Source organism: Panicum virgatum, chromosome 9K, assembly GCF_016808335.1.
Source record: "Panicum virgatum strain AP13 chromosome 9K, P.virgatum_v5, whole genome shotgun sequence".
Lineage (NCBI taxonomy): Eukaryota > Viridiplantae > Streptophyta > Magnoliopsida > Poales > Poaceae > Panicum > Panicum virgatum.
In genome coordinates, this window is record NC_053144.1 from 2,305,544 (window position 1) to 2,329,781 (window position 24,238).

Genomic DNA, 24,238 nt, shown 5'->3' on the forward strand with positions numbered 1-24,238 from the left:
GCCTCTGTTTCTGCCAGCGAGAGGAAGGAGAAGGGAATCCGGGGGTGGTTTTGCAATTTCCAAAATTTTCAGGGGCTAAACTGTAAAGTAAAATTTCCTGTTGATCTAGGGTTCAAATGAAAAAGTGCCCAAAATAAAAGTTGTTCAATTTTTCCAGACCTACAACTTTTATGTTGTGCAAAAATTCACTAGATCAAAGGATTTGAAATTATTTTGAAATCTGTCAAATCTTTTAAAATGCAAAAGAACACAGCTTTATTTTTTAAATTGCAAGGATAGTTTTAAGTATAAATACATCTTTTTATGAGGGTAAAAGCGAAAAACAAAATATGTATTTTAACCCCTCATAAATTTTGAAATTTTGCCTTTTGCAAAATTTATTTTGTAAAAAGGACTATACATTTTTCCAAAATAACAAAAATAATACCCTTGCTACGGAAATCATGGTTTAAATTTTTAAAACAACACAAAAATTTTATTTTTAACCCCTAAAACCTGGATTATCACATCGACGTGCAGGCGTTGCCCGCTGCTGGTCGCCGCCGCCTCCGCCCACACGCCGGCCTGTTTTTTTTTGGCTTTTCTCTTTTTTCCCTCTATTTTTTCCTTTTCTTCTTTCCCCTCTTTTGTATTTTTTACCTCCTCTTCTTTTTTATCTTTGTGCTTTTTTTCTTCATCACGTGGCGGAGCGCGTGATTCTACCTAGTAGTACACAAGCGTGCTAGAATCCCACTACGGGGGTACCAGCAGCAGAGAATAGCTTGAGGCGCCACGAAAGTCTCGTAAAAAGCCGGGGTCTTTTTTCAGATTCAGACCTTGCCGTGATTGGGGGCATAATGAGATTTCCCATCGCGGATTGCCCAAAAGCAGACGCGATCCGCGCCACTGCAGCCGGGTGCAGAGAAACGAGCGGTTGCCGGGACGGCACAGGAAGAGGCCGGGAAAATGCAGCTCTTGTGCTCTTCCCCTTGTCTGAAGACGATCATCTCGCGCGCGCCTTCTGCTTGTGCTCTTCTCGCTGTCAGTTTAGGGTACAGTAGAGATATTCTTCTCGATCTGGCAACGGGTCTGTCCAAACTCCAACGGGACACGGATCCATCCAACACAATGACACATCCACAGGCACTGAGGAGCAGTTAAAAAGATCGGGGGAGCGCCGTGCGCGATCCGGCGCCCAGCGGCTGCCGGGCGTCCGGCATGGGGGTCGTGCCGCGGCGCTAGATCCGTAGCGCAGTCCGTCCGTAGTAGTAGTAGTTGAGGTGGTACGCCGCCGCACGGCTAGGAGGAGCCTACACCGCCGGCCGTTCCCCAGGTCGGATCGTTACAGCTGAGCTGAGCTGCGCAGGGAGGCGCTCCAAGAGCAGGTCCCGAGGTGCTGCGGCGAGCCGCGTGACTCTTGCTTGGCTTCTGCTGCTGGCCGTGGCCGGGACCTGCTGCTGCAATGTGCTTTGGTAATGGTATGCAACGCCGAAATGTCACGTGGCTGAGCTAGTTTGTCTACTCCATTTACCTTTACGAGGGGGGCTGCAACAACAACAACCCTGCTGGTAACCTAGAGCTAGAGTTGACCAACCGCGCCAATGATTGGGATCCATCGGTAGCGAGCGAGCAGAGTGGGAATCATGCTAGTAAAACCTCAGAGTTGACTTGTGTGCGTGTCAGCGTGCGGACGGGACGGGAGCATGCAGCGTTTGACCTCTCGCCGCCGCCAGCCGGAGACGTGGAACCGAAGATTAGACACGCTGGTGAGTTCACGCGCGCGCGGCCAAGGAAAACCGTTACGCGATGGCGTGCCGCTGGAACGAGACGCACCCACCGCCACCGCAACCACGTACCACATGGCCTCCCTTCCACGGGAACCGCGCGCGGCGAGCAAGGCCGTCGGCCGTCGCCGTCGCCGTCGCCGTCGCATTCACGACGTCGGGGCACGGCCGCGTCCACCAAACCAGACCAACAAGGAAACCAGGGCCGCTCTAGTAGCGATTTCTCCTCCGGAAATGCCGGAGCCCCGGGCGGGTCCGTTGGGGGCGGGCACGCGCACGGGCCTCTCGCGTCGCCCCGCCCGTCTCGCCGGGGTAGTCTGGGCGTGGTGCCGTGGTGGTGACCTGGTGGGCGCCCTCGCCGCTGGCCGCGGCGCTTTCGTTTGACCCGTGGCGCGCCGGGCCGCCGGCGCCTCGCGTTGACCTCGGGTCATTTTTTGAACTAACCGTCGTCCTGCAACAAACTGCCGGTAAATCTCTCGCCTGACCGACACTGCTGGCTCGGGGCGCGCGCGGAGGCGTATCCCGATTGGACTGTGCGTGCGCCCGTCCGGCACTGGCTCGTGTGCGTCGCAGGCGCGCGAGCAGTGAAGAGGGATGGGGGGGCGCCTGCTGGATGAGGAGGCGGCGGCTTCAATTCCGGCGCCTTGAAACGCGGGGTGCGGGACCAGCCGCCGGGCAAGCCCGAGCCCGACCGGAGCGTGTGAACGACGCCGACGACGTGGCGCGCCCTGTGTGCCGCGCGCGATCAATTCGGTGGCGGCGAGGTTCCGAGGCGATGGATCGGCGAGGGGGGATGGATGGCGGCCCGTGGGCGGGCGCACGGGGAGTAATGGGGAGGCGCGCCGTGGCCGTGGCGCGCAGGGATCCGAGGCCTCGTTGTTGTTGTTGGGCGTGGGGGCGTAGGGCCGGGCCACCCACCGAACATTTGCTCTGGTGAGGAAATCCACGCGCGTTCTTCATTGCTGCCGTTGCGAATGAACCGGGGTCATGTCATGTGGATGTGGAGTCGCTCGGCGGCAGAGCGGAAAACGATGCGGATCCGGCCGTACCAGCACGGCCCGCGGCGTAAAACTAGAGTGGAAACGAAGCCGATGACGATGCAATTGCTATGCGCTAGCTACACGGCCTGCGTGGCAAGGTGCCACCAACAAGCACGTGACGTGTCACGCGCGTTGGCATGGAACCGTACGTCAGATTTGGTTCACGAACCGGATCGCATCTACCATGAGCAAGAACACGGTGATGGATCGCAGCTACCACGACCTTTTTCTTTCTTTCTTTTTTACTTCCTCCATCGACCGGCTGCAATGCATGGTCGAAATTGGTCGCACACCAACCCTATATCCGGGTGACCAGCGGGTCCACTCTACGTTGCCCGAGGTCGAAGGCATGTGTTGCAATTGCAGTTTGCAGCAGCGCCGGTTCCAACCCCAATCATTCCCGATGGCTATGCATGTAGGAGTAGCACACGACACACGAGTAGCGATGCGATGCTCCTCCGGTTCAGCAGAAGCAGAAGCAGAAGCAGTGACACAATGATGGAGGCTGATGGTTTCGGTAAACCAGTGGCGCCTCCGGACGGTTGAAGACGCCGCGGCGAGGCGGCGAGCCGGCGGCGGAGGGCGGGCATTGCTTCCCTCCCTCCACATTTTCCGGCGCCTTTTGTTCAAATAAACCTTCATGGCATTGGCATCGAAAGTTGGAAACTTTGGCACCGTAGCCGCGGGTAGCGCGCGAAGCACAGGAGTAGGGCGGCCGGGGCGGGCAAAAGCCGGAACAGAAAAGAGGACCTCCGGCCGTCGGCAGACCGCAGACACAGGAGCGAGGGGACCCCACAAGAACAGTGTGGAAAAAAGCAACACGAACGTACCAAAAGCCGATCCGTCGAATTCACTCGCGCCGTCAGAGGCGGTAGGCAGCAGCGAAAGGCCCAGAGGTGAGGGGGTAGGCCACCGGCCTGCCAGCCGGCCGGAACAGCGGCGATGAGAGAGAGAGAGAGAAAGGGGAGGTCGAGTCGAGCGGCGCACAACTTGCGATGGACGCAAAGCGCGCGCGGCGGGGGGGGCACGGGCACCCAGCCGAGCAGCCGACCGTCCATGGGTACGGCCACGGATGATGGCCCAGCGCTTTTGGTCCTCCGCGGCGAGAGAGCGTAACGGCGTGCGGGTGATGGAGGATTGAGCCGCGGGCGGGCGTGCTCGGCGACCGCGTTATCCCTGGGCCGTCCGGCTGCCTCCTCGGCCGGAGCCCGGAATCATGGCGCCACCGCCGTTGAGATCATGGAGCCCGGAGCACGGGACGGCCGACGGCAGCGAGAGAAGGGGGAAAAAAGGGCACGACCAAATGATTCGCCAAATCATCGCTCGCTCGGGGGCAGCAGGCCAGCAGCGCAGTGCCGCAGCGAGAGCCGAGAGGAGGTCAACTGTCAACAGCTCCGCGTGCTGCTCCTCCTCCTAACTACCCGCACAAGGGAAATGTGACGTCTTTCTTTTAAAACCGGAACGACTCCTAATTGTCGCGTAAAAAAATTAAGAAAAGAAATTTCTCCGTCAGTTGACCAGGATTATCTGCGGGGCCCACGCTGATGAATGAGGATGACGCCAACACAGTTACTACTACTGTACCCAGCGGATTTGACTCCTGAATAAAATGCAAACGATCCGGCATTTGAACAGTGTGTACTACCAAATGAAGGTTTTGAGCAATCAGCCACGTAAATGTTCGGTTAATAACTCTCATAACCACGATCACAAATGCATTGTCGTCGTAACCCTTTTTTTTTCGCTCGACAGGCCCGCGGCAAACGCCATCAAGTGAGTAGTCACCACTCACCAGCGATGTGCCGACTGCCGCTGCTACTCCGGCCGTCCAGGACCCAAACGGTACCAGATAGTACTAGTAGCACAGAAGAAAAAAAAGAGAACAAAGGCCCTGTTTAGTTCTTTATATGTGAACGCAAAAAAACCGTAAATGCATTAAAGTGAAAATGAATTTTGCTAATTTGAAGTACTAAATAAAGTCTATTTATAAAACTTTTTGCATTGTTGGGCTGTAAATCGCGAGACGAATCTAATGAGCCTACTTAATCCATGATTTGCAACAGTGATGCTACAGTAACAATTCGTTAATTATTGATTAAACATGGATTAATTAGCATCATTAGATTCGTCTCGCGATTTACAACCTATCTATGCAGAAAGTTTTGCAAATAGACTTCATTTAATACTTCAAATGACCAAGATTCTTTTGCAAATTTTTTTTGCAAAATGAACTAAACAAACCCAAAGCTGAAAAAAAGCAAATACAAAAAGAAAAGGAAAGGTCCGAAGTCCAGACTGCTCATTGCGTGGGGAGGCAGGCCGGAGCACAGCGCCACTGCGTACCTGCACGCCGTCAGGGCCAGGCGCCTCACCTTCCCCGGCAGCATCAGCTGCTAATCCGGGCAATCAATCGCGCCTTCTCCTCCGCGCTCGCCCGTTTCTCCTTTCCTTCCTTTTCACACTGCTACAGCCGCCTGGTAGACGCGTAGATTACCCACAGAGTCACAGTCTCAGGAGAGAGAAAGGGAGCGCCATTACCTGGTCTGCCTCCATAAATACCACCCGCCCTTGGGCCTCGGCATTGGCCTCCCACCACTGACCACCCCGCCCGTCCACTTCCCCTGCGCCGCAAGCCCTTCGGCTGCTGCTGCTGCTGCTGACGGCGGCCGCCGTCCCATAGCGAGTGCGGCCGGCGAGTCGAAGGAAGGAAGGCAAGGCAGGCGAGGAAGAAGAAGAGGAGGTGATGGCGGCAATGCCGGCGGTGTTGGTGCTCCTCCTGGTGGCCGCGCTGGCCGCTCCCGCCGCCGCCCGCATTCCCGGCGTGTACGGCGGCGGCAACTGGCAGAGCGCGCACGCCACGTTCTACGGCGGCAGCGACGCCTCGGGCACCATGGGTACGTTCTGTTCGGCCCCGGCCGCCGCGGGCCTTCCCTATTCTTCCACCGCCGCGCCCGCCGGCGGTGGTTCTTCAGGAACGCGGGTGAAACAATAATGGTGTGCTTTGCTGCTTGGCAGGCGGCGCGTGCGGGTACGGCAACCTGTACAGCCAGGGGTACGGCGTGAAAAACGCGGCGCTGAGCACGGCGCTGTTCAACGAGGGGCTGAGCTGCGGCGCCTGCTTCGAGATCAAGTGCGAGAACCAGCCCGGGTGGCGGTGGTGCCGCCCCGGGAGCCCCTCCATCCTGGTGACGGCCACCAACTTCTGCCCGCCCAACTACGCGCTCCCCTCCGACAACGGCGGCTGGTGCAACCCGCCGCGCCCCCACTTCGACCTCGCCATGCCCATGTTCCTCCACATCGCCGAGTACCGCGCCGGCATCGTACCCGTCTCCTACCGCCGGTAACGCACCTAAAATCTCAGTACAAGTTTTTTATTTTAACATCGATAGACGGCAGTACTAGCAACGTTTTGTGTCTTGGTCCGTCGTCCTCTCCGGTCGTTGAGGACGGTGCAAGTAGTAAAAGACATTCACCTTGGTCGGAGCACCCGGCTTTAGTTTACTCCATTGTAGGGCGAGAGCAGAGCTCCATGGCCTGTGCTCGTCTGCATTCAAGATTCCTCCCTCTTCTCCCTCCCCACACGGATGAGGGTGTGTTTAGATGCCCCAACCCCTCGAATCCAAACTTTCCACCACATCTCCATCGCATCGAAACATTAAATATAATAAATGATTCATGCATAGAGTACTAAATGTAGTTAAATAAAAAAACTAATTGCATAGTTTTGATGGACGTTGCGAGATGAATTTTTTGAGCCTAGTTAGGTCATGGTAGGACAATATTTACCACAAACAAACAAAAAGTGCTACAGTGTGCTACAGTATTCGATGTGTTTTTTTCTCCCACTTTTCCAGGGATCTAAACACAGCCTGAGGGTCCGTTTAGTTCCCAAAAAATTCCACCTCTCCTTTAAACACATGTATGAAGCATTAAATGTAATTAAATAACAAAACTAATTACACAGTTTGGATGTACATGTCGAGACGAATTTTTTAAGCCTAATTAGTGCATGATTAGCCATAAGTGCTACAGTAACCCACATGTGCTAATAACGTGGTCAAAGGCCTCAAAAGGTTCGTCCCGTGGTTTTCAAGTGAGTTCTGAAATTAGTTTTTTAATTAGTGCCCAAAAAGTTTTCCGACATCTGATCAGACTATTAAGGTGGTCTCCAAAAATTTTCGCATTTACAACTAAACGGCCCCTGAGTCTCCTCTGCACTAACTGCAGAGAAACTCGACCACTGCCCAGTGGCGCTGGTGATCACCTGGCTCGTGTGGCAGCGGCTCAGTCCTCCTGCAGAGGATTTGTTTCCTCCCCACACGCACGTCTTTTGAGGCGACCGGCCGCGGCCTGCACTGTTTTTTTTTTGAGTGTGAAAAGAAAAGGCTCCGTTCCGTGGTGGCCACAGTCATTAGTCACAGGCGTCCGTCCGGTGGTAACGCCCACTCGCCGACCCGCGTCCGTTGCTTTCTCGCTGCCGTTTCTACGCCTCCGTCGCCGGTTCGGTTGCACTGATCGGCACGGCATGGCGGTTTGATTGGATTCCTGCCTGGGTCGCCGTGATCACGGCCATGGCGCGGGGAGGTGTAGTTACTGCCCCGGCGGGGGCACGGGAATGTGCACCGGATGCGGGTGTAAGGCGACCTCCAACGGTTCACCGGACAGCTCCCCCACCCTACGTAGGGGGGCTTTGGGGGGAGCAGCGCTCCAACAGCTCTCCTAAAGCGCCCCCTGCGTAGGGGGAGAGATGAAACTCCCCCCACGTATGGGGGGAGTTGAAACTCCCTCTATATCTTTAATCACATTGTTTTTTTGCGATATTAATTCCGTTTGATTTCCGTAACACGATGATAATGTGTATTATGACAGTACAAATACTGTATGATTTTTTTAAATTCAAAAACGTTAAATAAATAGTTAGTTAAGGAGTGATAGTATATAGGGGGAATAGATATAGGGGGAATGATTGGAGAGAAGGAGTTATAGGGAGAGGAATCTTTTGGAGGGAGGTAGTAAAGTATAGTAAATAGTACTGTCGTGGGGATTCTAGGGGTACCCACAGCCGGGTGGCGGAACGCACCCGCCTATTCCCAGTGAGGGAGTACTCGGGGAAGTACTAGGCAATGGAGCTAGATCTACGCTGAGAAAGGGGACTCAAGAACACACGATTTAGAGTGGTTCGGGCCGCCGGAGCGTAATACTCTACGTCCACTGTGAGATGTATTGTTCTTGGTTGTGTATGAACCTATCCTCTGCTGGCCTTGGTTCTTGCTCAGCCTTGAAGTTTTCTAGCGGCGTCCTCCCCCTTTTATAGATCAAGGGGGAGCGGATACATAGGGCGTGGATGCCCCGACAGGTGGGCCCAACGTGACTGTGGCTACAGCGGTAGCGAATCTTTACTGCTGCTCTCCTGACTCAGGGGGGTCTTTTCTTGTCCCGTCAACTAGGCGCTCGTTGGAGTAGCGTAGCTTGCGGCGTGGCCTGCTGAGGCTATTATGTAGCGTCATAATGGGCGAAGCTGAGCCGTCGTATCCATCTGGCAGACGCAGTATGGGCGGCGCCAGCGGCTCCACTGCCTTGGTAATACGCGATCAATAGTATCCCCTGGTCAATGAAACGCCTCAGCTTCTGTCATATCAATGCAGACGTTCACCTACTGCAATAAATGCAATGGTGGGTGAACGTTGGTATGGAAACCCAAACGGCCATGTCTTGCAGACACGTGGCGGCCCCGGACCACCCCGACGCGGGGCGTCGATCTCTTCCCTTAGCGAGGGGTCCGGTTATTATACAGGGGGTCCGGGACCCCATGTGGGGGTCCGGTCTCCTCGGGGAGGTCCGGAGTCCCGACTGCTTGCGCACGAGTTCCTGCCTTCTCCGGGACACGTGGTGTCTCCGGACCTTTCCCAACTGAGGAACTGCCCAGACCGCTGCTGGGAGAACAGGATTCCGGACCGCAGGGGTCCGGTTGTTTGGATGTAGTTAAGGATAACTATAAGATCCTTGCCTAGACACAGCAAGAGGGGGTACCCCAGTCCTGGGGTACCGACAGTGGCCCCCGGGCCCGCCTCGGGTGAGGTACGAACCCGCAGGTGGGGCCACCATCGTGATGAGTTCCTACGCAAGTTGATTGCGTTGGTGTGCCCACGGAGAGAGCGGGCATCCCGGACCCCTGAGGCCGGTATGCCTGTTGCTAGGTTTAGGTACTAGAGTGCTCTCCATGGGGCGACGAAGGTGTAGGCTTAGGGTACGGAACCAAGCTAAGCGGCTACACAGACTTCGGATCGCACAGGGAGCAAGCACCGCTTCCCGGACCTGGCTTTTGTCGACCGTGGCGAGCGGTCTCCGCCGGAGCGGGCCACCGGAGTGGACTTGGAGCGACCGTGGCGAGCGGTCTCCGCCGGAGCGGGCCACCGGAGTGGACTTGGAGCGACCGTGGCGAGCGGTCTCCGCCGGAGCGGGCCACCGGAGTGGACTTGGAGCGACCGTGGCGAGCGGTCTCCGCCGGAGCGGGCCACCGGAGTGGACTTGGAGCGACCGTTGCTGACAATCCGATGAAGCTTGTTACCGGACCTCATAGTAAGGTGCAAAGAAACCAAGCCTTATACTAGAAGAGAGCCCGGGACCTCTAAAGACAGCAGTCTTGGATACTAGAGTACTTGTAACAGGGTAGTGAAGTACGTAAACTTTAGGGTACATTACCAGGCTAAGCCACGCGGAGCTTCTCTACCCCAGGATACAAATACCACTTCCCCAGAGTAGGTCCCTAGGGGTCCGGACCGCCTTCCAGCTAGAAGGGGTGTCTTCACCTGACCACAAGCCAGCAACTTAACTTGGATTGTTAGCAATAAGGGAAACTCCGGTCAAGAGAAAAGAATAGTTAAACCAAGGCGAATAGATGCAATCAGGGTGGAGCCTAGGTAAAACTGAAAAAGAAAGTCTCCTTTATTATTGTGGTTGTCACGGTATACATCGGAGGTCGGGATTACGAGGTCGGACCTCTACCGCTCCGGACCGCTTTTGCCTGTTTGTGTGATAGGGCCAGAGGTCGGGTTTACAAGGTCGGACCTTGACCGCTCTGGGCACACACGTAGACGCCACGCTATTACAAAGGAGGAATTCTCTTAGTTTTTTCTTAGGAGTAATCTACGGCTGCATGCTATACAGCGTGTTCTTCGGAGGTGAAGGCGCCCTGGACATGCCTGAACCGCATCATCCAGCATCACTTCGGGAGCTCGGGGGACCCCTTCTTGCCTAAGAGCTGTCACATGCTTACATGGCATGAGACAAATTCTTTGGCTTTGAATGGGAGAGGCCCCCTCCCCCTGCCGTCGCCGTTGCCGATGGAAACCAGAGCGCTTGCGCAGCAGATGGGCCGGTGCGACGCGTGGAGAAGTGCGGTCGTTCGCCGGCTTGTCCTTGGTGCTAGCGCCAGGGGCCCCCGCACGAGGAGGCGGGGTCCTGTCTGCAGCAGCGCCGAGCAACGCTGAGGTGGATCTCCGGCGCTGGAGACAGCAGGACGACACGGTCAACTTCCTCCGGGATGGCCGTCGGCTCCAGGCTCCATGTTGAGAGAAAGCCTTGAGCCGACGCCATGCCACCGCAGAGGAGGCGTGGCCGTTGCTTGAGAGAAAACCTTGAGTCGACGTAGGGGCGGCAGCGCGCAGCGGCGCCTCCGCTGTGTGCTGCCACGCCGGCTCTGAGGTGTCGCAGTGGCGACGCACAGCAGGCGTCGCTGCTGTGCGCCGCCGCACCGAGGGCGTTGGAGCGCCGGTGCCATGGCATGTGAAGTGAGTGTGGCGCTGCCTTCCTTCATCTTCTCGCTCGTCGTTGCAGAGGATGAACACAGCCCAGAAGCCCGAAAATCCAGCCAACGCCTGTCCCTCCCCACGGACGGCGCCAAAATGTCGTGGGGATTCTAGGGGTACCCACAGCCGGGTGGCGGAACGCACCCGCCTATTCCCAGTGAGGGAGTACTCGGGGAAGTACTAGGCAATGGGGCTAGATCTACGCTGAGAAAGGGGACTCAAGAACACACGATTTAGAGTGGTTCGGGCCGCCGGAGCGTAATACTCTACGTCCACTGTGAGATGTATTGTTCTTGGTTGTGTATGAACCTATCCTCTGCTGGCCTTGGTTCTTGCTCAGCCTTGAGGTTTTCTAGCGGCGTCCTCCCCCTTTTATAGATCAAGGGGGAGCGGATACATAGGGCGTGGATGCCCCGACAGGTGGGCCCAACGTGACTGTGGCTACAGCGGTAGCGAATCTTTACTGCTGCTCTCCTGACTCAGGGGGGTCTTTTCTTGTCCCGTCAACTAGGCGCTCGTTGGAGTAGCGTAGCTTGCGGCGTGGCCTGCTGAGGCTATTATGTAGCGTCATAATGGGCGAAGCTGAGCCGTCGTATCCATCTGGCAGACGCAGTATGGGCGGCGCCAGCGGCTCCACTGCCTTGGTAATACGCGATCAATAGTATCCCCTGGTCAATGAAACGCCTCAGCTTCTGTCATATCAATGCAGACGTTCACCTACTGCAATAAATGCAATGGTGGGTGAACGTTGGTATGGAAACCCAAACGGCCATGTCTTGCAGACACGTGGCGGCCCCGGACCACCCCGACGCGGGGCGTCGATCTCTTCCCTTAGCGAGGGGTCCGGTTATTATACAGGGGTCCGGGACCCCATGTGGGGGTCCGGTCTCCTCGGGGAGGTCCGGAGTCCCGACTGCTTGCGCACGAGTTCCTGCCTTCTTCGGGACACGTGGTGTCTCCGGACCTTTCCCAACTGAGGAACTGCCCAGGCCGCTGCTGGGAGAACAGGATTCCGGACCGCAGGGGTCCGGTTGTTTGGATGTAGTTAAGGATAACTATAAGATCCTTGCCTAGACACAGCAAGAGGGGGTACCCCAGTCCTGGGGTACCGACAAGTACGTTTGGGGGGAGTTGGATGGGGGGAATGGTTGGAGAAAACCTAAAAGCGCGGGCGGGTACCATAAAACTTGGGGAGTTTTTTTTTGGGAACACATAAAACTTGGGGAGTTAGAGAGCAGACGCATGAGGAAATCATCAATCCTGTAGAGTTCTACTCCTCTTTGGTAAAGTTGGTTTGGTACAGAGCTAGAAATGGGGTGGATGGATCACTTCATCCCTCTCTGGGTGGGATGGTGCCTCCTCTTTCTGTGATTGAGGAGTTTCCCAGTTCATGCTACTCCATTTCTCTGTGCAGTTCTTGGCAGTTTTGGAACGAGTAGATCTGGGATTTGGACATTGCAAGTGTGAATTCTCGTGCAAACCATATACGAGTATGTATCTACACACTCACAATGGCAATGATGGATGGGTAGATGAACTTTCACTGTTTACTTTGTTAGCATTCTGACGAGCCACCATTTTGGAAGGCGGCTTTCTTGACATTCTGTTCCAGTATAAGCACCATTTGCTCTGTCTTGTGCCTGGTGTCAGTGGTAACACTGGCTGCATAATGGAACACCACTGTCTCTAGGAGAGAAGACCACCACCGGAGTCGGCTACAGGAAAAGGCCCAGAGAAGCCTCCAAAACAACATGGGCGCTGCGCTGTAGTAGGAACAGTATAGAACACTCCGGTAGGGCACGCCACAGGCTTTGACCTTTTTCACTTTGGCCGCCGGTGGGGGACACGCCCGTGATTCCGGCCTCCGTTCAGGCCTCGCTGCCTTTCCGGTTGGGTTCTCCGTTCTTGCGTCCAACATCTCCATGCCCTGCCGGCCTACCCCCTGAAATGGCCCGTTTGCCCTTGGTTCCTCCGGCCCCGGTCCCCGCGTGACCTGTAAAGCCCAGGGGCCATCTCGTCCTTCCGTCCTGCAGCTCCGCCATTACGCGTGAACCCGTGGTCCTGCTCCGCCCCTGCACGCTCCCGACTGCGCGGCGCCTCCTGACCGTGGCCGGTGGTTGGCCCGTCCTCTCTTTCCTACAGCAGCAAGATCTCGCATTCACAGTTCTGCCCCTGGGGAAAAGCTTAATGTAGCTCTGTAACAGTCTTGCTAATCACCAAAAGCTGTTTACTGTTTTTACTGATTACTGAAGAAATGTGCTAAAAATGATGGTCTTTGCAGGGTGCCGTGCCGGAAGTCCGGCGGCGTGCGGTTCACCATCAACGGCTTCCGCTACTTCAACCTTGTGCTCATCACCAACGTGGCCGGCGCCGGCGACATCGTGCGCGCGAGCGTGAAGAGCTCCAGCACCGGGTGGCTGCCCATGTCCCGGAACTGGGGCCAGAACTGGCAGTCCAACGCCATCCTCGTCGGCGACGCGCTCTCCTTCCGCGTCACCGGCAGCGATCGCCGCACCTCCACCTCCTGGAACGTCGCCCCGCGCAACTGGCAGTTCGGCCAGACCTTCGAGGGAAAGAACTTCAGGGTCTGATGGTGGCCGTGAACATCATCGTCTTCCTCTTCGCCGCCGGCGTGCGATTCGGATTAAGCTACAAGTGAGAAAAAAAGAAGCTAATGTCTTCTCATACGTAATTAGTATAGTCATTAAGCGTGTGTTAGGGTGGGAATGCCTGTTCAAGTTCGCGCCTTCTCGCCTTAATCCGTGGTCCAGGTCCTCTGTGAAAGGAAGCTTTTTCTTCTGAGCAAGGGGGCAAAAGGAGGGTAAAGTCTAGAGTCGGTTAGGGTAAATTTGTCGTCACAAGTCACAACTAGTCCCTAGTACTCTATTGCAATGGTGTGCTTGTGACTACCAAGTGTGGTTATGGATCTTGTTTGTGGTTAAGCCTTGCTTTTGGGGTGATTTCTGTCGGAGCAGTGGCTGAAGTGGCTGCCAAGCTGCAGAGCTCAAAGCTGGGAGCGGTGAGTGTAGCCCGCAGTTGCTTGTTCCTCCTCCATCCTGTGTCATCTATCTCCATGGCACGACGTATTGGTATCTCTTATCATGAACCTGATTTTAAAGTAAGGTGATTGGACTTGTAACAAGGTTGCTGCCACTGTTTGTCGCTTTTCCTTTTCTTTCTTTGTGATACTCGTACCTGCTTAAGAAACTGATGTGATCTTGGCATGATGACGACGGCGATGAGTCTTGGCCATGTTTGGTTAGCTGTCTAATCAAATTTGCACTAAAAGACGAATGCCCGCATGCAGAATTAAATGAAGTCTATTTGCAAAAAATTTTTAGGAATGAGTGTAAATTTTCGAGACGAATCTAATGAGCTAAGTTTCATCATGATTGGCTACAGTGATGCTACAGTAACTACCCTCAATTATCCTCTAAACGTGCGGTCAAAGGCCTCATTAGCTAGAGCAACTGCTACAGTACCATAGTTGTGGAGGTAATTTTGTAATTAAACTTTATTTAATATCCCTAATTACTGGTCAAAGCATCTTTTCTCTCTCATCAAAACTTTTACACGGCACAACCAAACATGGCCAAGACTCGCCCTTGTGCCGAAAATGAAAATGCCTGGAATGGATAAAGAGGAAAGCGAAAGTCCGCCGTGGGCAGGGTCTCTCTGCTTTGGGTTTGGGGATGGTTTTTGTTCCCTTGCTCGAGTTCGGATGCCAGAGTCGCGTTCGTGACGGCGACGGCGGACACCGACCATGCCGCATCGGGGCATGGCGTGGCTTGCGGCATGATGCTACCGGTGCCGGACTTGGGGGGAGTTCCTTGGGACAGATTGGAGGTTGGGAGTTACGCGTCGACGTCGTTCGTGAGAGCCAAATGCGACTTCCGTAACAGGTGAGGTTGCTGTCGTCAGGCGCTGTGATGATGGGCCGAAATCAATGGCACGATCAGCGATCACCAGAAGGGGGAGAAACGGGGATCGCAATGGTAGGTGCAGTGCAATCCCAACGATTCTCGTCGGAGATATCGATCGGCAAAGCTGCCGGCAACATCATAAAACTGAATGCGTCCCGGCCGCTGCACAGCAGTCAACGCCACTAAGATCTGACAGAATGATGAACACTGATGGGGACAGAACCTCAAGATTCAAGAATCATCAATAGCCATGCAAAACATTAGCTCTCCCTGATGCCATGAGTTTCGACATAGATATCCATTCACGGTCAAGCTGGAACCGAACAGCTCATGAGAAGAGAACGACTTGTAGCCAAAACCCTGATTACCCTCAATATACACATCAAATTCACAAGCTACAATCTAGCTAATGATCAAGCTACCCTTCCGCTAACGAGAATGAGCCAATGGTTTTGGATTCGGACCGACGGTCTCCTTCGTGCCTCCCAAGCTTTTCCGGCGAGGCTTGCGGCTGCTCTTGCTTGCACTCACAGCAGCAGGCGTCTGTTTGGTTCCAGTCTTCGGTTCCTTTTGCTTCTCTGCTTCACTGGAGTCCTGAAGCTCTTCTAGGATAGTGACCACAGCATCCATAGACGGCCTCATTTTAGCTTCGTAGGACAGGCATTCAAGAGCAAGGGTGGCAATTGTTTGTGCACCGTTGAGAGAGTATTGACCTTCCAGCCTGGCATCAAGGACCCGAAATATCTTGCGCTTATGTGTGAGGTAAGGTCGAGCCCATTCGACAAGATTGTGCTCCCCTTGGGGCCGGTTTTTATCGATGGCGCGGCGGCCTGACAACATCTCCAGGAGCACTACTCCAAAGCTATAGATGTCACTCTTGGCAGTTAGGTGACCTGAAAGTGTAGCATTGTTCAAAGATCGGGATCCATATCAGATACTGAATGATATGTTGATACAAGGTTATCAAAATAAGATGGTGCTCCTGGCCTACAAGACGGCATTGCAATATTTTTGCACTAAAGAGCAAAGTGCAGTGAGATGAATTCAGAAAAAGGCATCTAACATGATTTCATCAAACTGCTCATGATATACAAGAAATCCACAAAAATAAGCACCAACATCAATGACCTTATGTTATGTTCTCACTCCACTGCTGCACTGAAAATAAGCGAAGACAGCAAAAACTTCGCATAATTTGTCTATTTAGCGCATGATGCTAGCTAGTTTGATTTTATCATTCTAAACCAGGACAGTCAAATCTACAGAAATTTGATGGAACTACCAAGACCTGCACTTTAAAGGTTACCTGTTGAAAGATATTCAGGAGCTGCATAACCATATGTCCCCATTACTCTTGTGGACACATGGCTCTTCTCACCAACAGGGCCATCCTTTGCCAATCCGAAATCAGATAGTTTTGCAGAATAGTCCTACACATTCATATGATGCACCCCTTTCAGTAGAGCATACAAAAGTTGAAGTGACGTATACAGCAAAGAATTACAATCACTTACTGCATCAAGGAGAATATTGGAAGTCTTAAAATCTCGGTAAATGACTTTTGCCTCTGCACTGTGAAGGTAAGCTAGTCCCTTCGCAGCTCCAAGTGCAACCTTCATTCTAAAGTTCCATGAAAGAGGTTGAAAGTACGAGCCCCCTACAAGGATTCATAAAGCAATTTACAAATCAGAAGACATACTACCAGTACAGCATTATAAGTTTATAATATATACAAAAATAAGGGAACAGTAACACTAGATCCAGAGTAATCTTACTCCTAAAGAGATGATTTTCCAAGCTCCCACGGGGCATGAACTCGTACACTAGCAGTCGGTGTTCATCCTCTAAGCAGTACCCAATTAGCTTGACAAGGTTGGGATGACAGAACTGACCTAGGTAATTAACTTCCGCCTATGAACAGAATATTAATCCATGTCAGTAATCAAACCCAGCACAGAAAGGCAGGGTACAAGAGGAAACTTCAAACAAATCTGAATCGATCATGAATTCACAGGATAGCAGCATAAAGTTGAGCAGCATTATACTCACCAACCACTCTCGGTGTCCTTGCAAACCATCCTGATTGAGTCTTTTCACAGCAACAGCAATTCCAGTGCCAGGCCTGCAGGGTGCCAATGTATTTTCATCGACCCATCCTTTATAGACAGATCCAAACCCTCCTTCACCTAGCACACTATCAGGACGGAAGTTTCTTGTGGCTGCTTTGAGATTATTGAAGCTGAAGATCTTAACATTGGCAGATTGCAGGATTTCGCATTCAGTCTTCGCATTTGGAGGCATGGAAGCTGAAGAGGCTCGACTACTGCAGCCGCTAAGCCTACTCCCATCCTTGCCCCCACTCTTTGAGAACATACCTGCAGATCATGTATTAATATTCTACAAAAGATACAAGAAAAGACCAAACTGAAGCCTCATATTCCCACAAAATTGTGCTGTGATGGATAAAGTGTGCAGTGATATATCACATGTACGGTCATCACTATCCAGAACGAACAGCCACTTAAACAGGAAACTAGACACCATATAAGGAACTGGACATTGCAATCATTGCTTGGTTATCTCTAAAGATTGATACAAGAACCTAGAGTTACACGATAGCCAATAGCAATTACCATTTTTGGCAAAAAATTGCAACACTAATAATAGATTAATTAGTGTCCAAGAATCTGCTCCAGAAATCATTTTGCCTACAGGAGCATAAAACATTGATGGCTCCTACTAAGGTACTCCCAAACAATCATCAACTTTAGCCAGTGCATTTGATGAATACAGTTATTATATTTGCTTTTATTTTGGAAAATGGAATAAATAAGGAAAATCAACCGGTTAGATCTAACTTCCTAACTTGACGTCCGACCAATTTTGATAGACCTAACTTCCCTAATGTGACATCCAATTATTTTTCTATTGCATGTAAGCCCTGCTGGCAATGCTCTATATGGCCTTCCTGGCCATGGTCATCACCAGCAAAAACTGCTGCCGCTTTGGACTCGGGGCAACAACACGTAACCTATGGTGAGTTCAATAACTGTTAGTGAGATATTGGGCCTTGCCCTTTTCAGCGTCACTCCTGTCCTCATGTGCATACAACAATACAACATCATGCATGCCAGATGTACAATGGCACTACCCAACAATAACGGACAAAAGCTGCACATCCGGATTGGCTATCTCCCATACAGGGCAATAACGTGATATTTCCACCCCTTTTTTTTGACTTTGTTTGTTTCCTTCCGGTTGTAACTCATGTACGCTACATTTGTAGACCCTGCCAATAGAATCATCATTGCATGATTACAATCCACTATCAGCGCCCTCAACAAGTTGACCAGTTACTAAATTATGGCAGCATCCAATTGTACTTTTAAGTCCCAATATTTAAGTCAACTGACATAAAGCAAAAGGCCAAAGATATAGGAGATGGAGAAGATCATGCATGCACGCAAGCGGCCATGCAAAACCATGAACGTGCTCAGAGAATGAACTAACAGCATGCATTATTTGGGGACTGGTAACGGGGATAGCCGGGCCTTTTAGCCTTATTAATTGTTATGTATCATACACGACTTCCATCGTGAAAGATAATAAAAGGTGCCATTAATACAACTTCACTAACTGTTCAGAATATGGAAAAAACAGTTTACAAGAGCTGACTATCTGATTTGAACTGGTTGATGCTGCTAGCTTTGTTATGTCACTTGCCAAAATGAACCAGGGTAGAACTAGTGCGTTTTTTCCTAATCTCATATCAATGATGTAAATTAAGAAGATAAATAAAAATATAGTAGCAATAGATAAACAACTAGAACACCGATGAAATACTCTTTTCCTTGGTCCATGAGAATTATTCTGCAAAGGGGGGAGTGTGAAATAGCAATAATCAACATCATACACATGTCAAACAGTGGCCAAGCATACTAAGTACTCTACCACAGTATTAGTCTCACTCGGTCATGTATTACCTCGGTCAACAACATAATCCAGGGTGATTGGAATTAGACATGTAGGTAGTCAACACAAAGTACTGTTTATAATAAGACACTACTCCAACCTTTTGCGATAAAGTCAACATCATGTCGCTTACTAATGTCATCTCAGGAGTACAAGTGCTACCAAGCAGATAACGAAAGAACCACTACACATGAGGTTCCGGTGAGACATCATGTAATCAATGGAGCAGCTATGTGAGTATGTCCCCCAGCCATTACCATACGAAATAAGGTAATACTTATCATCTAATAAAGTTTAAGATCCTTTTGCACAAGTGCAGAACCACCTGCCAAGGACAAAACCTCTGTTCCAAGCTTGCTTTAGAAAAACAACTTGAAGTGATCGTGATGCCTTACTTTAGCGCCTTAAACACATCGAAGTTGGCAAGACAGCTGGAACGTTGAGATCATCCAACAGAACAAGACCAGACCACTGGAACCTAACTAAACTAGAAAAAAAAACACTGTAGTATACCATTACATACATGTTCTGATGATCATTCCCTCCACTGCAAAGCAACCTATAAAATTAAATCTCCCCAAAACTATACCACTATCATGCAAGTAAGTTCATCATATTGCAGTAAGTTTCCGGTGCAACGCAGTAAGTTTCCGGTGCAACGAATCAGGTCTCGCATCCCATAACCTCCAGCCTGATCGGAGTGCGCAACTAGCAAGCCCGGATCATCCGAATTCCGCCAGTACCATCCCCCATAAATTAACAGCAGCAAAAAAAAAGCGAGGAGGACGAACCTGAGGCGCCAGGTTGAGGGCTCCCATCCTTGATCCGCGCGCCCCAGCAGTTCCCCATTCCCGAGCTCCCCGCGCCACGCCGCCTAACCGAGGAGCAACAGCAGGGGTCGCGGGGCCCAATCAACCAATCGGATCAAAGGAGCCGAGCGCCACCCTGCTCGCCACGCCTCAACCCCGCGGCGAGCCGCGTCGATGCCACCCACCGGAGGCGCCTCCGCCACCCCCAGGGGTGGGGCTAGGGTTTCGGGGAGGGAGGGAGCTCGCGAGCAGCGAGGCGGTGGGCGGATAGGCAGAGACAAGAGTCTACTGAGAGGGATGGAGTGGAGGGAGGGAGGTGGCGTGGTGGAGTGCGTGAGAGGCTTTGGGGAGGGAGGAGGGAGGTGGGGAGTGAGCCGAAGCCAGGCAAGCGAGAGGAGTTAATGGCGGGCAAGGGAAGCGTGTGACATACTGACATCGGGGCAAGGCACCGCGGGTTCCGCTTCCGCTGCTGCTGGTCTCCTGGGAAAAAGCCTGGGAAGTTGGTGCGTCGCCCGGAGAGGTACGGTGCCGGGCGAGCCGCTGGCGCGTGGGCCCCTGTTGGGCCCGGTGATTTTACCGTTTCACCTTGTGGGGGTAAATTAAGGCCCTCCACAATGTGAGTGATGCTGTTCATACCGGCCACCTCCTCAAAGTTAGCATTGGTTGTTTCTCCTCAAAAGTTGAAAGCGACTTTATATCTCATTTTTCTCTCTCAGCTGCACACCACGTTCTCTCCTCTCATCCAATCTCTCTTCTCCTTTCAATATTTTATGAACAAGCACCGCAGCCTCAACATTCAGCGCTCCAAGTTTTTCAAACTTTGGCATCACTTAGGCATCACTAGCTGCAGTGTTGGAAGTGGTGTCCAAACACACTCTCTCCTTTTGTGGCTTCACTTAGAGCAAGTTTAATAAGATTTGGCTATAAGCAAAGCCAAATCAGCTAGAGACGAGTCTAGAGCCTAACGTATACAATGACTAGTCCGTTCACGGTTTCTAACATCTATTTTTCTATTTATTATATACCCACGAGTCAGTTGTTAATTACTATTTTGCTGGTTTGGGAAGAGGGAGGACTGGTTGGTGGCGGGACCCAGCAGTACGATCGAGTCTTGGAGCGCGTGTATAGCCCGGCGCCAAATGCAGCGACAAGCTCACCGTTCTCTCTCATCCACCTCGGCAAACATAATGAGGTGTCCGGCGATACGCCCATTATTGGGCTTGGAGGGCCTAACTGGACGAGTGTTTTCACTCCCGACTCCCGAGGACGAGAGGAGGCTAGAGCTCGAAGAGCCGACTGGTATGTTCAGGACTCGCCCCAGGAAGTCGCCCTTGTAAAACCTGGCTCCTTGATATACGGCCCATAAGTAGAACATCAAACTGTCCGGTCAACCAGACCACTGGGGCAACGTTGTTGTAGAACCTGTAAGCAAAGCTAATTTCTTATTTCTTATGATTACCTAAAGAATTTAGCTGTTTGAGGAGTTGTTTTCAGATTTCATTATTGAGTATATCTTTGTGTGGGGGATTAGGGTTGTGGGCGATAAGGTCATAAGGATACAATTGTGCGGAATAGAATTAGACAAAGTGGTGCAATTTTTTCCTATGTAAGCACACACCAATTTTTCAGCTACACATATAGTGAACAACTTAGATACTCTATACTCCCAAAAAATAATACAACTCTCGCTTCTTGATGAATCAAACAATTTCAAGTTTGATCAAATTTTTATAAAAAAATTAATAATAGTTATGTCTCCAAATATATTTAGCATGAAAATATGTTATGATCAATCTAATAATATTTATTTATAACATAAATTGTAATATTTTTTTTATAAATTTGGTCAAACTTGAAACTGTTTAACTCCTCGAGTAGCGAGAATTTTATTTTATTTTTTAGAACGGATGGAGTATAATAATCTAGTGATACAAGGAGAATGTAAACACGTTGGCCATAAGGTAAATAGATTGGCAAACTGTATTGTCTTCTCTTTTTGCTTGCAAGGTCTTTATATATTCTTAAAAAAAGGTCTTTATATATTCTTAAAGAAAGGTCTTTATATATGTTCCTAATTAAATTGTTTGAATGCATCCAACAAAGCAAATACGCGGAATTGATGGAAAGAAGTTTTTGGCAACCAAATTATTAAAATTGAACATTGATTCTGTTTAAAAGAATTTTGGAGATTTGTTAAATGTTACTGTCCAGCGGTAACCTCAAAGCCATTTTTTGTGCAAAAAAGTGTAAATTCACCAAAAACCCTGCAAGCCTGGCCGGCAGCGTCCAACCTACGACTCCGTCCGTCCTGCAGATATCCCCGTCCGCCGGACCAGAAAACGCACGCGAGCAGCATAGCAGCGGGTGGACTCGGCACCGGCCGCCGGGGACGCGATGGTGGCCGCCGTCTGGCCCCTCTCCGCCGTCGCCGGCCTCATCCCGGGCTCCCTCTCGCTGACCCTCCTCATCGCCACCCTCGTACACCCCTCCCCTTCCCCCCCAAACCCTGCTCCTCCGCCCCCTCTTCCTCCTCGCCGCGACGCTCACCCCATGTCCCCCTCTCGTGCGCAGGTGTCCATCCTGGTGCTGGGCGCCGCCGCTGTCTTCTTCGAGCACATCCGCAAGATCGGATGCATGCACTCGTAAGTCGATTCTTCGCTCCCGTCTCATCCTCTTCGGTTCTCGCGCGATCTGCGCGTCGAGTTGACTGGTTCGTCGTTCTGGATCTCCGCCGCAGGCTGGAGAGGTCGGCCATCTCAAACGCCTTCTTCGAGGACCCAAATTCACTGAACAAGGTAGTACTGATTGCTTGAACTGAGTTCAACTCGAGCCGCGGTATGGTGTGCCCGCTAGATGTTTGCTGATATGCCTGTGTAAAATGTTCTAGGTTCCCTGCCCGTCGATTTTTGATCCTCCTGAGAAGTACATTTCGTTGATAGTTCCTGCCTACAATGAGGAGCATCGACTCCCTGAGGCTCTTACAGAAACACTCAAGTAAGGCTCTGATATGACCATTTGCTACTCTTGTTGCTCAATGCTCTATTTAGTACAATTATAATTGAATAATGAACTGTGCCTTGCAATCTATGCTGATAATTTTCCTTTTGCGGCTTGTGTTAGTGGCTTGGTTGGTTATGCTAATGTTTTGTTGTTTCCTGTCTTTAATAGCTACCTTAAACAACGTTCAGCTGCTGATAAGTCATTTTCTTACGAGGTATGCGGAAATCTTGCATGTTATTGGCATTTACATTTCCCTCAACATTTGCAAACTTTGAGCAGTACAGTACCAAAGCTTTTGTATATTTGAACATGTATAAAACTTAAACTGATTTTGGAGTTCAATCTATTCTGTCAAGGTCTTGATTGTTGATGATGGGAGCACTGACCAAACCTCTAAAGTTGCCTTCAAATTTGTAAAACAACACAAGATTGGCAATGTTAGAGTTCTTCTACTTGGGAGAAATCATGGGAAAGGTGAAGCAGTCCGAAAAGTGAGTGTTGAACTACCTACATATCCGTTTGGTTTCAAATAATAACTAATTGGTGCGGAAAGCATGATCTAATAGGGGATGCTCCATTCGCGTGGTGAACTATTACTCATGCTTGATGCTGATGGGGCAACTAAAGTGACTGATTTGGAAAAGCTTGAAGCTCAGGTCTGTCATAAGCTTAATCTTTGAGAATTTAATTAGTTGTTTAGGATTCCTGGAATTTACCTTTCTGCTCTTAGGTTCATGCATTGGCCCAGAAAGTTAAGTCCACCCCTGGAACATCTTCTAGTTCCCCTCAGAAAGCATCTGATGTTGAAATTGCTGTCTTCGGTTCCCGTGCTCATTTGGAGAAGCAGGCTCTTGCAACAGTAAATCTCTTGACTGGCACCCATTACCCTCATTTGCATGATGTTTCTTTACTTTATGCTATTTTTTTCAACTTATGTTTTTACATTTTTCTTTTCTGACTTATTGCAGAGGAAGTGGTATCGGAACTTTCTTATGAAAGGTTTCCATTTGGTAGTTTTGTTGACTGCTGGTCCTGGAATCAGAGATACACAGGTATGTTTTTTTCAACCTTGATCCTCTAGTAAACGACTGCAGTTGATTTTTCATGTACTTTCTTCATGACTACACTGTTCACTATCCACAATTTGTTCAATTGTCACAAATTCAAGTGTGGGTTTAAGATGTTCACACGAGCTGCTGCAAGGAAACTTTTCACAAATATCAGATTGAAGAGGTATGGTTTCCTTGCTTTGAAGTTTCAGTGATGCTTCTATATACCATTGTCGCTATGGATGATTGTTACAGTTTTCCTTTTGTTGCTTGGGCAGGTGGTGTTTTGATGTTGAGCTTGTATACCTGTGCAAGCACCTAAGGATCCCAATGGTGGAAGTATCTGTTTATTGGACTGAGATACCTGGATCCAAAGTGCGAATGACAAGCATTATGCACATGGTATTTGAGCTCCTGCTGATCAAAGTAGGCTACGGACTGGGTATATGGAAAATTTACACATAAACCCTGACATCCCTTGTTGACAACTGCAACTTAGTTCATCATTGTAGCTTATACCGATCCTAGTTTGTCACTATGCAAATCCATTTGAAGGATCACTGTAAAATTTTCGGATATTTTCACCTGGAGAGAATCCAAGCCTCCTGTACTTTAGTGTTTGAATCATAGAGATTGACAAATATACGCCAAACTTGTTCCCACTGATGACTTCTACCATTTTACTGATTTGTTACACGGCATCAAAATGTAACTGGCCTTCTTTTTATCAAGGAAAAACGAAACTTCTCATCTTCTTTTTGAGTCTTTGACAGATGCAGTGCTGAAACGGAATCTGTTATGCTGATTTGTATATGCCATATGCGACTTAAACTTGACAGGCAATGAGCACCCAGTGTACCGTTGAACAAAACAA

The 24,238-nt window shown here is 50.7% G+C and overlaps 3 protein-coding genes across 3 annotated transcripts; 2 read left to right on the top strand and 1 right to left on the bottom strand.

The window, feature by feature from the left end:
- The first annotated feature begins 5,386 nt into the window (after nt 1-5,386).
- LOC120649267 (expansin-A7-like) lies at nt 5,387-13,764 on the top strand. Its single transcript, XM_039926024.1, has 3 exons — nt 5,387-5,697; nt 5,819-6,143; nt 12,893-13,764. The coding sequence occupies exons 1-3, from the start codon at nt 5,547-5,549 to the stop codon at nt 13,200-13,202; spliced, it is 786 nt and encodes a 261-aa protein (XP_039781958.1). The 5' UTR covers nt 5,387-5,546; the 3' UTR covers nt 13,203-13,764.
- Nucleotides 13,765-14,758: 994 nt separating this feature from the next.
- Nucleotides 14,759-19,759, bottom strand: LOC120649265 (receptor-like cytoplasmic kinase 176). The gene is made up of 6 exons (XM_039926022.1): nt 19,298-19,759; nt 16,584-16,909; nt 16,310-16,445; nt 16,049-16,191; nt 15,841-15,964; nt 14,759-15,427 (listed from the first exon to the last, which is right to left on the bottom strand). The coding sequence occupies exons 1-6, from the start codon at nt 19,353-19,355 to the stop codon at nt 14,964-14,966; spliced, it is 1,251 nt and encodes a 416-aa protein (XP_039781956.1). The 5' UTR covers nt 19,356-19,759; the 3' UTR covers nt 14,759-14,963.
- A 1,847-nt stretch (nt 19,760-21,606) lies between these two features.
- LOC120649266 (dolichyl-phosphate beta-glucosyltransferase-like) lies at nt 21,607-24,116 on the top strand. The gene is made up of 11 exons (XM_039926023.1): nt 21,607-21,793; nt 21,887-21,957; nt 22,053-22,110; nt 22,203-22,309; nt 22,484-22,529; nt 22,672-22,806; nt 22,882-22,971; nt 23,046-23,174; nt 23,284-23,367; nt 23,484-23,548; nt 23,643-24,116. The coding sequence occupies exons 1-11, from the start codon at nt 21,710-21,712 to the stop codon at nt 23,827-23,829; spliced, it is 1,056 nt and encodes a 351-aa protein (XP_039781957.1). The 5' UTR covers nt 21,607-21,709; the 3' UTR covers nt 23,830-24,116.
- The last annotated feature ends 122 nt before the right edge of the window (nt 24,117-24,238 follow it).